The 14,470-nt window shown below is 38.0% G+C and overlaps 1 protein-coding gene across 1 annotated transcript in view; it reads left to right on the top strand.

The window, feature by feature from the left end:
* TTN (titin) overlaps nucleotides 1-14,470 on the top strand; it is a 317,246-nt gene that overhangs the window by 233,812 nt on the left and 68,964 nt on the right. Inside the window, exons 234-253 of the mRNA XM_089523020.1 lie at nucleotides 478-907; nucleotides 1,167-1,475; nucleotides 3,430-3,578; nucleotides 3,663-3,692; nucleotides 3,796-3,925; nucleotides 4,026-4,325; nucleotides 4,413-4,730; nucleotides 4,840-5,136; nucleotides 5,238-5,537; nucleotides 6,658-6,972; nucleotides 7,091-7,239; nucleotides 8,774-8,924; nucleotides 9,021-9,302; nucleotides 9,411-9,713; nucleotides 9,831-10,133; nucleotides 10,239-10,520; nucleotides 12,035-12,334; nucleotides 12,457-12,759; nucleotides 12,866-13,174; nucleotides 13,254-13,535. Coding sequence (XP_089379146.1) covers nucleotides 478-907; nucleotides 1,167-1,475; nucleotides 3,430-3,578; nucleotides 3,663-3,692; nucleotides 3,796-3,925; nucleotides 4,026-4,325; nucleotides 4,413-4,730; nucleotides 4,840-5,136; nucleotides 5,238-5,537; nucleotides 6,658-6,972; nucleotides 7,091-7,239; nucleotides 8,774-8,924; nucleotides 9,021-9,302; nucleotides 9,411-9,713; nucleotides 9,831-10,133; nucleotides 10,239-10,520; nucleotides 12,035-12,334; nucleotides 12,457-12,759; nucleotides 12,866-13,174; nucleotides 13,254-13,535 — 5,242 coding nt within the window. The remainder of the gene's footprint in view (nucleotides 1-477; nucleotides 908-1,166; nucleotides 1,476-3,429; nucleotides 3,579-3,662; nucleotides 3,693-3,795; nucleotides 3,926-4,025; nucleotides 4,326-4,412; nucleotides 4,731-4,839; nucleotides 5,137-5,237; nucleotides 5,538-6,657; nucleotides 6,973-7,090; nucleotides 7,240-8,773; nucleotides 8,925-9,020; nucleotides 9,303-9,410; nucleotides 9,714-9,830; nucleotides 10,134-10,238; nucleotides 10,521-12,034; nucleotides 12,335-12,456; nucleotides 12,760-12,865; nucleotides 13,175-13,253; nucleotides 13,536-14,470) is intronic.

Raw genomic sequence — 14,470 nt, forward strand, 5'->3', positions numbered from 1 at the left:
TTCCTGTGTTTGAAAAGCTGCAGGATAAATCCAGGTTGCAGAAGGGCTGCAGATGGGCTGCAGACAGGAAAGTCTTTAAAGTTAAATGCGTGTTTATCCTGTCAGGAAAATGATGGGATAAAAGCCCATGCCATAATCTCCAGTATCAGAATGAAACAGATGTGTAGAGTTTCCTAGCATTTGCTATAACAGAGATCATAATTTTTGTAAGGACTGCTCTTGTAAATAGCAATATGCAGCATTTGTACTAAATATGAAGATAATTTTGTTTGCTCTTGTACACATTCATTTACATTTTACATTTTAACAAATGAAAAAGGCACTGTATTGAAGAATTGGCAAACAACTGCTTCTTTAACAATTTTGAGTATTTAAAAAAATGCATGTTGCTTTGGGGTAGATTATCACATAGCTTTGGGTTTTCTGTCTTGAAGATCAGCTCTTTTTAATATTTCATCTTTCTGTTTTACTTTTCAGGTCTATAAACTTACTACAAATGGACAGTACCAGTTTAGAGTTAGGGCTGTGAACAGATATGGAACAAGTGATGAATGCCTTTCAGAGAAAGTGGTTATCAAAGATCCTTATGGTCTTCCTGGACCACCTGGAAAACCAAAGGTTATAGACCACACTAGGTCATCGATGCTTGTAACATGGACCCCTCCTCTAGACAATGGTGGAGCTCCAATTACAGGTTATTGGCTAGAGAAGAAAGAAGAAGGAGGTGTCTACTGGTCACGCGTCAACAGAGCTCCAGTAACAAAACCAGCTGTAAAAGGACTGGAATTCAATGTTTTGCGTTTGATTGAAGGTGTAAAATATCAGTTCAGAGCTATGGCTATAAATATTGCTGGAATTGGTCCTCCCAGTGAACCATCAGATCTTTTTGAAGCTGCAGATCCAATCTGTAAGTATAATGTGTGTATAAGAAAAATTCAATAGTAAATGACCCAACAACCAGGCTCTGACACTTTCTTGCACAACTCTTAAACTGGAAAGTGTTTCTGTGATATCAGTGCATAAATTTGGCATTTGAGCACTACTATTTAATTAGTAATTTTCCTTGTTATCTTAGCATTTATTTCATTGGAGATTGTGTAATTGCTATATGCATACATTAGAATATACATGGACATAATCCTAATTCAGAATATTTTGCTCAATAGTTCCTCCTGGCGCACCATCATGCCCAGATGTCAAAGACAGAACCAAGTCAACCATATCTCTTGCATGGAAACCTCCACAAAAAGATGGTGGCAGTCCTATTAAAGGATATATTGTTGAAATGCAAGAAGAAGGTACTTTGGATTGGAAGAACGTGAATGAGCCAGACAAGCTGTTCCCTACCTGCGAATGTGTTGTACCCAATCTGAAAGAGCTCAGAAAGTACAGATTTAGAGTAAAAGCCGTAAATGCTGCAGGGGAGTCTGAGCCAAGTCTGGCTACTTCAGAAATACCATGCAAGGAAATTCAAGGTAAGGAATCCTAGAAATAAGCCCTCCTTCTGTAGTAGTCAAACTTTCTACCTCCAAGGTCTCTTTGAGAGACCTGAAAATATCTGACCCACCAAACATGACAGACAGACAGACAGACAGACAGACAGACCACAGTTAGTACAGGCATTGGTTGCCATAGTGAAAACTTGAGCTAACTCCTTTAACTCTTGGATTTGTGTTATATTTTATGTTGGTAGTGGGTTAGGGCATTGTGAAATTATATGTATTTTATTATGTATTTTACTATCTTTTATTGTAACCTGCCTTGATCTGCAGGGAGATGTGGGGTAAAAATTATTATTATTATTATTATTATTATTATTATTATTATTAATGGTTTTTTAGGATAGGGAATTTCAGCAGATATTGCCTGTTTCACAACCAGCTACCAAGCAACACCTGGTGAAATTCCCTCCCTCCTGTACAGGTTTTTTTTAGTGGACAGAGCTGTGAAGAACAGGCAGGGGTTAGAGAATTATGTTTAATTTGTGTCGTGATTTTATGATTGTTACCCACCTCGATCATTATTATTATTATTACAGGCTAGCAACAGCCAGTCAGGAGTCAGCTGGCAGCAGCCAATAGAATCTCATCAGGTTAGAGGACAAATAGTCAGTTGCTGGCAGCTGGAAGTCAGATAGGGTTCAGTTGCTTTGGCAAGTCCAGAGAGGGACAGTTTAGTGAAAGGTCTAGAGAGGAATAGGGTTGAAGTCTAGGAGTGAGGGACTTAAAACCCATAGAGAACTCCAAGCGAGGGAGTTAACATAGGGAAATATTCTGTGGGATAGAGGTAGCCGGAGAGGCAGGCTCATTAATTAGGTTCAGGGAAAGTGAGCCAGAAGAAGGACTGTGTGAGGGTCCTTGGAAGCAGTAATGTTTATAACAAAGTTGAATCTAAGAAAGTAAAATCTCCAAATGAAACAAGTAACATAAATACATGAAGAAACTAATAATAATGATATTAATAATAATAATATATTTATATTCCACCTTTATTCACACATATTTAAATATCTCTTGTTTGAAACATCTACTTAGTAAGGTTTTGTTATTATTTCATTAAAAGCTTGTCTGTCGGTGTTGTGTGTGTGTGTGTATCCATGCTACTGATATAAGATGTTTTAAAACAATGATTTTAAAAAAGGGTCTGTGTCAATTTGGTGGCGTGAAGCAATAGGAAAGCTCCTTTGGGGTACCATAATAAGAGTGTAGTTGAGTGAGAGCAGAGTCTCGCCGTCACAAGAGCCACGAACAAAATGGCAGCAAATGCAGGCATAATTTGAGGTAGTCAGCTGGCAACGATACCATTTTCTATTGTTATCTACTCCCACTTCAGAGATTGCTAAATTTTTTGTTATTGGTAGTCCGCAATAAAGTCTCAAAAACATTGTGAAGAAAAATAAAAAAGGTATTTTTAAAAAACAAACAGAAGTTATGAGAACTGAAATGCAGAAATTGTTGCTTAACATATTACAATTGCAAAGTTCAAAGGAATCCATTTGTTAAATTCATCTTCAGATGCTCTCTTATGTGTCCACCTGTCATATGGGATTAGGCAGATGGAAACCAAATAAAAGGGGCCTTCCCAGTGGTGTCACTTACTTATAGAATTACCTCCCTGTAGAGGTCCATCTATTGCAAATGTTATTGTTAGTTTGATGCCAGCAAATACGTTAATTTCACAGGCTTTAAATATATTGTTATTTTAATATGTTGTGATTTATTATAAATTATGCTGATTTGATATTTATCTTATTCTAATAAACTACTGTATAAGCACTTCAAATGGGTGAAATTTAAAGCTTTTAAATCAATCAGTCAAACAATTAGTCAATCATTATTCAGATACTGCATTTACTTCACAAGAATAATCAGTTAGATGAATTATGTTGATAGCTAAGTTAATTTTGATTATATTATTTTTATCTTGCAGAAGAGCCAGAAATATTTATTGATGTCGGAGCACAAGATTTCCTCTCTTGCAGAAATGGCACAACAATCAGAATTCCAGCAGTTATTAAAGGCCGTCCAGTTCCTAAAACAACTTGGGAGTTTGAAGGAGAAGCAAAGAAAACTGCAAAGGTTAGTAATGAAAAAAAAAGAGTGTTTTGTCTATAACAAAATCTATTTAATTCCCTAATATTTCCTTTTTTCCTCTCTTTATAGGATGGACATAATATACCTGAAGATGCTGTGGTAAGAAATAGTTTGTATTTGAATTCACTTGGTTTTGTACTGCTAACATCTTAAAATTAATTTTCAGTTCTTATTTCTAAGTAAGCTTTTGTTTTTTGTGCAGGTGGAATCAACTGATACCACTTCAGTTATTACGATCCCTGAATGTAACAGAGGTCATTCTGGAAAATATAGCATTACAGCAAAGAATAAAGCAGGGCAGAAAACTGTAAATATCAGAGTGAATGTCCTCGGTAAGACTAATAAATCTTTTTTTTTTGCACCAGTTCAACAATATTGTCATTTAAAGATAGTTATATAATAATGCTTCCATTGTGTTTTGCCAATTAATAGATGTTCCAGGCCCACCAAAAGACCTGAAAGTAAGTGATATAACAAGATGCAACTGTAAGCTTTCGTGGAAAATGCCAGACAATGATGGAGGAGACAGAATCAGAAATTATATTATTGAGAAAAGAACAGTTGAAGGGAAAGCCTGGACAAAAGTTAATGCAAATTGTGCTGGCACATCATTAATTATTCCTGATCTCATAGCTGGGCAACAGTATTTCTTCCGTGTACGTGCAGAAAACCGCTTTGGTGTTGGACCCCCAGCAGATACCATTCAAAGGACCACAGCAAGGGATCCAATCCGTGAGTTAAATCAAAATAGAACAATTACTTTTACTAAATATGCTATAATCTAGATGAGCACTTACTCTACTTCATTTGTTTTTAAAGATCCTCCTGACCCACCTATCAAACTCAAGATTGGCCTTGTAACTAAGAACACAGTAAGCTTGACATGGAAACCTCCAAAGAATGATGGCGGTGCTCCTGTAACACATTATAATATTGAGTGCCTTCGCTGGGATCGTACAGGTGAAGGAAAGGAAGCCTGGCGACAGTGCAATAGACGTGATGTGGAAGAAACAAAGTTTACAGTTGAAGACCTTAAAGAAGGCGATGAATATGAATTCAGGGTGAAAGCAGTAAATGAAGCAGGTCCAAGCAGACCATCAGCTACTGTTGGGCCAATTGTTGTGAAAGATCAGACATGTAAGTGCTGAAAGTAATTAATAATTGTACTATAAAATACAATTGAATGAATTGTGAGTCCCATGTTCTTGGTACTGGCACAATAATTTTTCCTTCTTTTGGCTTGCAGGCCCTCCAGCTATTGAACTCAAAGAGTTTATGGAAGTAGAAGAAGGAACAGATATTAACATTGTAGCTAAAATAAAGGGTGTGCCCTTCCCTACCCTTACTTGGGTTAAAGCTGTGCCCAAGAAGCCTGAGGACAAATTGCCGGTGCTGTATGACCAACATGTCAATAAGATTGTAGGTGAAGACTCTTGTACTTTACTGATACAGCAGTCTCGCAGAAAGGATACAGGTCTCTACACCATAACTGCAGTCAACAATTTTGGAACAGATTCAAAGGAGATGAGGCTGAATGTTCTGGGTAAATATTAATAGCTTTTTGCTTTGACAACTGAGTTTACTGTTTGGAACATGAAGCTGAAGATGAACATCATCTAACATTTAATAAAATTTATTTTTCAGGTCGACCTGGACCACCAGAAGGGCCCATTAAATTTGAATCTATTTCAGCGGATCACATGACATTGTCTTGGCTTCCTCCTAAAGATGATGGTGGCTCTAAAATAACTAACTATGTCATTGAAAAGCGGGAAGCAAACAGAAGGACCTGGGTCCCTGTTACCAATGAACCCAAGGAATGCATCTTCACAGTACCAAAACTGCTGGAAGGCCATGAATATGTGTTCCGCATAATGGCACAGAACAAATATGGCATTGGAGAACCTCTTGATAGTGAACCCGAAACAGCAAGAAATCTTTTCAGTGAGCATATAATTGTCTTAAATATCACCTGTTTTGGCAAAACAGAATGTAAGGCAGAGTGTATGGAATGGGATTAATTATTAAGATATGTGAAGTTGAAGGTTTTCGCAGCTGGCATCAATAGTTTTTTGTGGGCTTTTCAGGCTATGAGGCCATTTTGTAGAAGAGTTTATTCCTAACTTTTCACCAGCAGCTGTGGCTGGCATCTTCAGAGAATGCTGGCATTGAAGAGAGTGGTGTATATATACTGTTGATTGAGAGTAAGCGGTAAACTCCTGTGGTCGTGAGAGGGTCTCGCCTGTCCTTCGCTGATCGGTTTTCTTGATCATTGTAGACCATTTGGAGGTTGTGTTTCCTCACCACTTTCCCTATTCTGTCTTGTGACTCCTTTGATGTATATTAAAAATACTTCCCCTTTGGGTAGTTGTTTGTCTTCACTCCTGTGGGTTTTTCTGGGTCTGACAGCCCTTCTGATGTCTGAGCTGGAATTGTCTGATGTCTGAGCTGTGCTCAGCAAAGAACAAGAGAGACCACTCTCTCTTCCATGCCAGCATTCTCTGAAGATGCCAGCCAAAGATGCTGGTGAAACGTCAGGTATAAACTCTTCTAGAGCACGGCCTCATAGCCTGAAAAACCCACAGAAACTATTATTAAGATAGCTATAAGTTAAAATGAGAGGAAAATACCTTCACTTTTATATGGTTAAAATATCTATAGTAATTTTAATAGCTATTCATAAATATACCTTCTGTGTTTAACTCTCATTCAATTTTATGTTAAACACATGATTTTAGACAACATGGACAGATGTCAGTTTGTAACTACATTGTATACCATTTTGGATGGCATTTAATACAACTTTCTAGGTGTTAACAATGAGGAAGGAAGCTAGGAAAACAGTGGAGTATATACAGAAGTGAAGAAGCAGTCTACTGTACTCATAGTGAGCTACAACATTCAAAGCAAAGGATCAGTTTGGGATGCCTATTACATTTATAATGAAAGACTGAGGAAAATAGGATTTAAAAAAAGCTACAGTGTAGTATACTATGCATAAATAAGCAACATTAAATAAAGCTTTTGGTATTTTGCTTAACAATCTGTCTGTTATTTTCCCTAGCTGTTCCTGGAATTTGTGATAAACCAACAGTTAGCAGTGTCACACATGACTCAATGACTGTCAATTGGGAGGAACCAGAATACGATGGAGGCTCTCCTGTGACAGGTTATTGGCTGGAGCGCAAAGAGACTACAGGAAAGAGATGGACAAGGGTTAACCGTGATCCTATTAAACCTATGACACTGGGAGTTTCCTACAAAGTAACAGGCCTTATTGAAGGTTCTGATTATCAGTTCCGTGTGTATGCCATTAATGCTGCTGGTGTGGGACCACCAAGCTTGCCATCTGATCCAATAACAGCAAGAGATCCTATTGGTAAATATTTGAATTTATTTATTTTTTCAGTGTGATAAAAAATGCCAAAAGGCAGTACAGAAATGTTTTATTACAAATAGAAATTCTGATGACAAAACAACTGGGTTATATTTTTCAGCACCACCTGGTCCTCCAATTCCAAAAGTTACTGACTGGACAAAATCATCAGTTGACCTTGAATGGGTTCCACCATTAAAAGATGGGGGCTCTAAAGTCACTGGTTATATTGTTGAATACAAAGAAGAAGGAAAAGAAGAATGGGAAAAGGTTGGTAAAACACATGAACACATAACACATGAACATTTGTTTAACAAGTTATGCCAGGGCTTGATAACCAAGAAAGGAATAACAAGGCATGGAATGAATCATTAAAAGAGATTCAACTTATCAGTGTGCATTAGCAGCAGCAAACTACCCACTACTCACCTTCCCGTCAGGTGACAAGTTCACTGGTGACAGGAATAGGAAATGGAGCAAGGCATAAAGTAGATGGAAGATGGAAGGAATGGGAGAAACTGGAAAGCATTTATATCTGACAAGCAGTCTGATAAGGTATTGTGATAAAGTTGAAATGGAGGAAAGAGAAACCTATGCCTGGGACAGATGAGCAGGGAAAAGTGGCTCGAAACACTGCTGTCTGCATGGTCTACTTCCAAGGCAGGCCGAATGCACATGGCTTGACTGCACAGCACGGCATCAAGCTCCACCACTGGTTTTGTTTTGTTTTGTTTTGTTTTTTTGCCTCACCACAATGCATGTACACCATCACACAAACAAGTACCTCCCATGTTTGCCCAAATGCCATCCCATTGGAACAGCTACACATTTGCATGTGTGATGCTCCGCCCGTACAGGGCATCAGAGCATCAGTGTGTGAGTGATGCATTGGCAAAGCACATCATGGAGGCCTCCCCACATGCCCCCTTCACCCCCCTTCACCCATGCCCCATTGTTGGACTGTCTGGTTTATGTTTATTGTAATTACATCCATTGGAGTTGTCGCACTTTCATTTCTTTGCTTTGCTGCAGCCCCACACTCACATCAGGGCATTTATATGCAGGGCCAAAGATGCACATTTTCCACATTAAGCTGGACTATCCCAGGTTCTGTTTGCTCTGGTTTTTAGCCCTGGAGTGCAGCTTCAGTCTGGTTTTTGCCCGCTTTGGAGGCGTGCACCATCTAATCATCCCACCTTCAGAGTGGGGAGAAAACACTTTATTTTGTCCATCGGTTTCACCACAAGAGAAGGAAAGATGGAATACCAACAGCATTATAATATTTTTCAAAATAGTTACAACAGATTATTTGGTAAAATGTTGGGAGTTAGTAAAATTACTTTTTCCATTTTCTGATCTAGAGACAACAGCCACTGTTACTTTCTTAAGTACCATTTCATATTCCTATACTGCTGTTTTGTTACATATTATAAAACAGTAATAACAGTAGTACACTGAAGGCAAAAATTGTTTTCACTGGAAACATATCAGCACATAAGGTTCTTCCCAAAGATCTTTCTTTCCTCTGGACATACTGAGGAAGCACTGCATTTACAATAGAGTTTGACTTAAAGGAGTAAATGTTTGATCTGCTGATGTTACAGTTTCATAGACACAGGTGTAGTTAGTCTAGCTGCTGTCATACATTTTCCGGTCTCACAACTCCACAGTGTCTTGTTGTACTAGGCAATTGTGATTCTATAAAACCTGTCTTGTTTCATTCTGATGTGTCCATTTTGGAACATCGGACATGAATTCATAATTTTTGTGTATTAGGTAACTCACAAATATTTTGCACTTTCAGGCAAAAGATAAAGAAATAAGAGGAACCAAGTTTGTTGTCGCAGGATTAAAAGAAGGCGGTTTCTACAGATTTAGAGTCAGAGCAATAAATGCTGCTGGCATTGGAGAGCCTGGAGAAGTTACTGAAGTAATTGAAATAAAGGACAGAATAGGTACTTCTCTTTCTTTCCTGTGTGGTTAAAAGGACAAAATTAAAACAAGCAGATGAACAGAAACCTATTTATAAAACCAATTGTTCCTCTCTACAGTTGCTCCTGACCTTCACTTGGATGCCCACGTGAAAGACAGAATTGTTGTTCATGCTGGTGGAGTGATCCGCATCATAGCTTATGTCTCAGGAAAACCACCTCCAGCAATTTCCTGGACTAAGGATGAAAGAGGTCTGCCAGAAGAAGCCAAAATTGAAGAAACTGCTATTAGTTCTTCTATGGTCATAAAGAACTGCAAGAGAAGTCACCAAGGCATCTACACTCTTCTTGCCAAAAACGCAGGAGGAGAAAGAAAGAAGGCTATCATAGTTGATGTGCTTGGTAAGCAGGAAAAGTCAAACATCAGTGATATATTTTATCTAGCTCTGAAGTAGGCCAAAATAAAATTTCAACTTGAATGCTTCATTGTAATGTTATTTCTTTTCACAGATGTACCAGGTCCAGTTGGTATTCCATTCCTTACTGAAAACCTGACCAATGACTCTTGCAAGCTTACCTGGTTTTCTCCTGAAGATGATGGTGGCTCAGCTATCACCAACTACATTATTGAAAAGCGTGAAGCAGATCACAGAGCTTGGACACCAGTAACCTACACAGTCACCAGACAGAATGCTACTGTTCAGGGGCTGATTGAGGGCAAAGCATATTTCTTCCGAATTGCTGCTGAGAATATCATTGGCATGGGTCCATTTGTAGAGACAACCAAAGAACTTTTGATCAGAGAACCAATAAGTACGAATTTTGGTTTATCATAACTAATTAACAGAAAAATATGGCTAAGCAAATAGGTATACTTGACACAACAGTGATACAAAATGTTCTTACCATGCTGTATGTGTGTGTTTCCAGCTGTGCCAGAGAGGCCTGAGGATCTTGAAGTAAAAGCCGTAACAAAGGACTCTGTTACACTGACCTGGAACCCACCAAAGTATAATGGAGGATCTGATATCACTATGTATGTTTTGGAAAGCCGTCTTATTGGGAAAGAGAAATTCTCTAGAGTAACAAAAGAGAAAATGCTTGACAGGAAATACACAGTTGAAGGACTAAAAGAAGGTGACACTTATGAGTATCGTGTCAGTGCTTGTAACATTGTGGGACAAGGCAAGCCATCATTCTGTACAAAGCCCATCACATGCAAAGATGAAATTGGTATGTTTCATTGATGTGAACAACAAAAAAACTGAAATACATTTGCTCTCTGACTTTTTATTGCCGTGGCTAACTTTTTTTTCTTCTTCTCCAACAATATTTTAGCTCCTCCACAACTTGAACTTGATATCAGGGAGAAGCTCACTGTCCGTGTAGGAGAAGCTTTCAGTCTAACTGGCCGTTACTCAGGCAAACCAGCACCAAAGATTATTTGGCTTAAAGATGACATTACAGTGAAAGAAGACAAAAGGACAAAGATCCAAACTACTCCAGCAACTATTTGTCTAGGGATATTAAAATCTACCCGTGAAGACTCAGGCAAATATTGTGTTGTTGTAGAAAACAGTTCAGGATCAAGAAAAGGCTTCTGTCAAGTGACTGTAGTCGGTAAGTGCTATTACACTATGGTAATATATTTTTTACTGTGAAGTATAAATTAGAGCAAAAATAGGATGCTATGTCACATCACAAATTTAACATTATAACCTAATGTGTACCTTGGGGAATCTGTGTGGAACCCAGATTACTTCTAAATAAAACCTAAATCCCATATGGCTGTAAGTTCATGTTTTAAAAGTAATATGTACTGAAGAATGTCCTGACCATGTCCCTCCAAGTCCTTATCATCCAAAACTGTCAAGCAAGACCAATAGATTGGCTCCAGCATGGATTAAGGGGGTGAAAGAATGCAGTGAGTAAAAATGAGTAGTGCTAATAAAGTTCTTCCCTACACAAATCAGGCTCCAACCTAATGGTATTTACACTATTAATCTTAGTCCTTTTATTTTGCAGTGGTACAACTGGTCACTCTTTACACAGAAACAGCAAAGACATAATAGCTGTTAGAATAATGCTCAATCTTATGTTATAGAGCAATATTAGAAATCAGCATGTTACACTAGCACTACAGGAATATTGCTCTAGATTGATGTTTTCCAAATTTCTAATAGCTGGAGCATGGCTCAGATGTATACATGAGAACACATACTTTTAGAATATATAAAAGTCAAAATGACTTCCCCTCAGAGGAACCCCCTCTTTTTGCAGAATTTAAATTTCTAAGAGCATTTTCCCTCAGGGCAAGCAATTCTCTGTTTCTGGATTGGGAGAGTCTGAATGCACCAGTCACAACCAGCCACAGCAGAATTCCCTAGTAGCAGCTCTGTGAAAGAGCAGAACACTCACTTGTTTAGGATCTGGGGGGGCGGAGGGAGTGTTCTGAGAGTGTGGATGCCTGACAGTGCTCCCATCACTGACAAGATTTAAGTGCAGAGGTCCAGGGTCACTCACACTTTATAGACTGAGCAGGAAGGTCTCAGAATGCATCAGAATTAAATTACCACATTGGTCCAGAGTCTAAAATTACTACCCACATCACTACTGCTTTGAATTAAGGTATTTAGTTTTTCAGTTAATTCATTTCTCATGGCACATAGTTTATTTTGTTGTGCACAATTTGAGAACTGCTATTCTCAATGCAGACCACAGAACAATGTGCCTGAGCAAATATATGGAATAGGAGAATGTAAGCCTTTTTGTGCCCCTGGACTCCATCTGAGCTATTTAGTAGTGGGTTTAATTCCATATGTATAACTCCCAAATTATGAAGGCATTTAATATATTTTCATTAAAATAACACAGTACAACTGATCAATATTTCTGAAATGATAAATCCTGAAAATTTGTGTGTGGGGAGAGATACGTTTTATTTGCTATGAATAAACAAACTGCAGCTTTTTAGTAATGACAATTTATACTGTGTCAACTTCATTTTGTATTATCTGTCACAAGTTCTTAGCTGTATGTAATGGTCTACATCTGCTACATATGTTTCCTAAGGCTCTAAATCAGTTGAATTTTTTTTCTTAAACAGCATAAACCTTTGTTTTGCTTTTAACCAGACCGTCCTCAGCCTCCAGTTGGGCCAGTTATATTTGATGAAGTACATAAAGATCATTTTGTTATCTCCTGGAAACCTCCCTTGGATGACGGTGGCAGTCCAATTACAAATTACATTATTGAGAAGAGAGATGTAAACAGAGACGTCTGGATGCCAGTCACATCAGCCAGTGTCAAAACAACATGCAAAGTCCCTAAATTGCTTGAGGGAAGAGAATATGTTGTAAGAATTTATGCTGAAAATCTGTATGGCATGAGTGATCCTCTAGAATCTGACGAAATGAAGGCCAAAGATCGTTTCAGTATGTTGTTTATTCATCCATTCATTTTAATTATTTGCTGCCACATTTCTCCTTTTCCTGTATTTTCATATTCCTATTTTAAAAATGAAGCTGATATAAAACTTTAAAATGTTTTTTCCCAGGTGTTCCTGATGCACCAGACCAACCAATCATTAAGGGTGTGACCAAAAATTCTGCATTAGTTACCTGGAACAGGCCACGTGATGGAGGAAAACCAATAACCAATTACATACTTGAAAAGAAGGAAACAATGTCTAATAGATGGGGAAGAGTCACCAGAGATGTTATTTACCCAGATACGCAGTTTAGGGTAACAGATCTTCTTGAAGGCTGTGAATATGAATTCCGAGTTTCAGCAGAAAATGAAATTGGCGTTGGGGATCCTAGCCCACCATCGAAACCAATCTTTGCTAGAGATCCAATTGGTATATTCTTAGATATCTTATCTTGTGCTGTTGTATTAGTAATATTAACTTACAGCAGTTATTATCATTTTCAAATGTGTTATCCCTCTTCATCTTTTTTTAACAGTAAAACCAAGTCCACCAATTAATCCTGAAGCAGTGGATAAAACTAAAAATTCAGTTGATTTGTCCTGGCAACCACCACGTCATGATGGAGGCGGCAAGATTATAGGCTATCTTATTGAGTACCAAAAGGTTGGAGATGAGGAATGGAAAAAAGCCAACCATACAGCTGATTCCTGCCCTAACACAAAATTCAATGTTATTGGCCTTACTGAAGGTACCAACTATAAATTCAGAGTCTTTGCCGTCAATGCAGCAGGAGAATCAGAGCCAGCTTATGTTCGTGACCCAGTGGAAGTGAAGGACAGACTTGGTAAGCAGAATATGCTACTCACTTTGTCTTTAAAGGGCAAAAAGGCCAAGTTTTTTTAAAATGCAATTTCATTTTTCAGAGCCTCCTGATTTAATCCTGGATGCTAATATGGCACGAGAACAACATGTCAAAGCTGGAGATACACTGAGACTCAGTGCAGTCATTAAAGGAATCCCATTCCCAAAGGTGACTTGGAAAAAGGAAGATAAGGAAGTTTCTACAAAAGCAGACATTGAAGTTACAGGAGTTGGCAGTAAACTGGAAATTCGTAATGCTGCCCATGAAGATGGAGGGATTTACTCCCTGACTGTGGAGAATCCAGCTGGATCAAAGACTGTCTCAGTAAAAGTTGTTGTGCTGGGTAATTAGTAACATTATTTTAACAATTTTATTGAAAAACAAAATATACCAAGTGCAAACAATTGAAACCCTTTTAACTGTATAACTGAAGAAGAAAGGAACATATATTCAAAATATTTGGGGGGGGGGGAATAAAAAGAAATGTTGAATAATATAATACTTGAACAAAACTTTAAAATTCAAAAATATATTTAAAAAAACAAAAATACAATAAAATAAAATTCAGACTGTATAGAAAGTATTTCCAGGGCCATGGCTATAAAAACCTTACTAAAACATAGCATGGACAATCAAGCAGATTAATTAAAAACACAAAATAGATGGGTTTTGAAAACCTTTTCAAATATTGAAAGAGATAGTTGTGGATCTGTTGGGAGGGAATTCCATAAAACTGAGGCCCTACTAAGAAGATCCTGTCCCTTGTGCCTATCAAATCTACTTGTCTTAAAGGTGGACCAATTTCTACATTTTTAATCTTCACCCATCCTTGGGGGGAGAGGGTCTTTTGTAAATATTTAGAACTATTTTCAGAATATTTGAGGAAACAATAACTTTCTCAAAATGCTTGTTGGCTTACTTTCACTGAGACTGGCATGCAACAATGAAACTTTTAGTGAAAGTCCATTTTAAAAAGGTTTTGGCAAAAATTCAATATTGGTAGTGGTGTTGTATCACCAGTGTAACATGATTTTCTTTTGCCCTCTCCACTCAAAAAAATAGCCCATTGCTCAAAAACTAGCTCTGGTGGGTTTCTTCACCCTCAACAGTAGATTTTTTGGGGAGCAAGGCTGCTGCAACAGGGAGGGAAGATGCTTCTCTCCACTCCCACCCCCACTGCTTCCTTTTTCTGATGGAAACAGACAGCAGATCTCTCCCATTGGGTTTAGACTAATTTCTCTTTCTTTGGGCAGAAGTCTTGCATTCTTCCAATTTTTG

This window comes from Sceloporus occidentalis, unplaced genomic scaffold, assembly GCF_023333645.1.
Source record: "Sceloporus occidentalis isolate IW3139 unplaced genomic scaffold, rSceOcc1.0.p SCAF_4, whole genome shotgun sequence".
Lineage (NCBI taxonomy): Eukaryota > Metazoa > Chordata > Lepidosauria > Squamata > Phrynosomatidae > Sceloporus > Sceloporus occidentalis.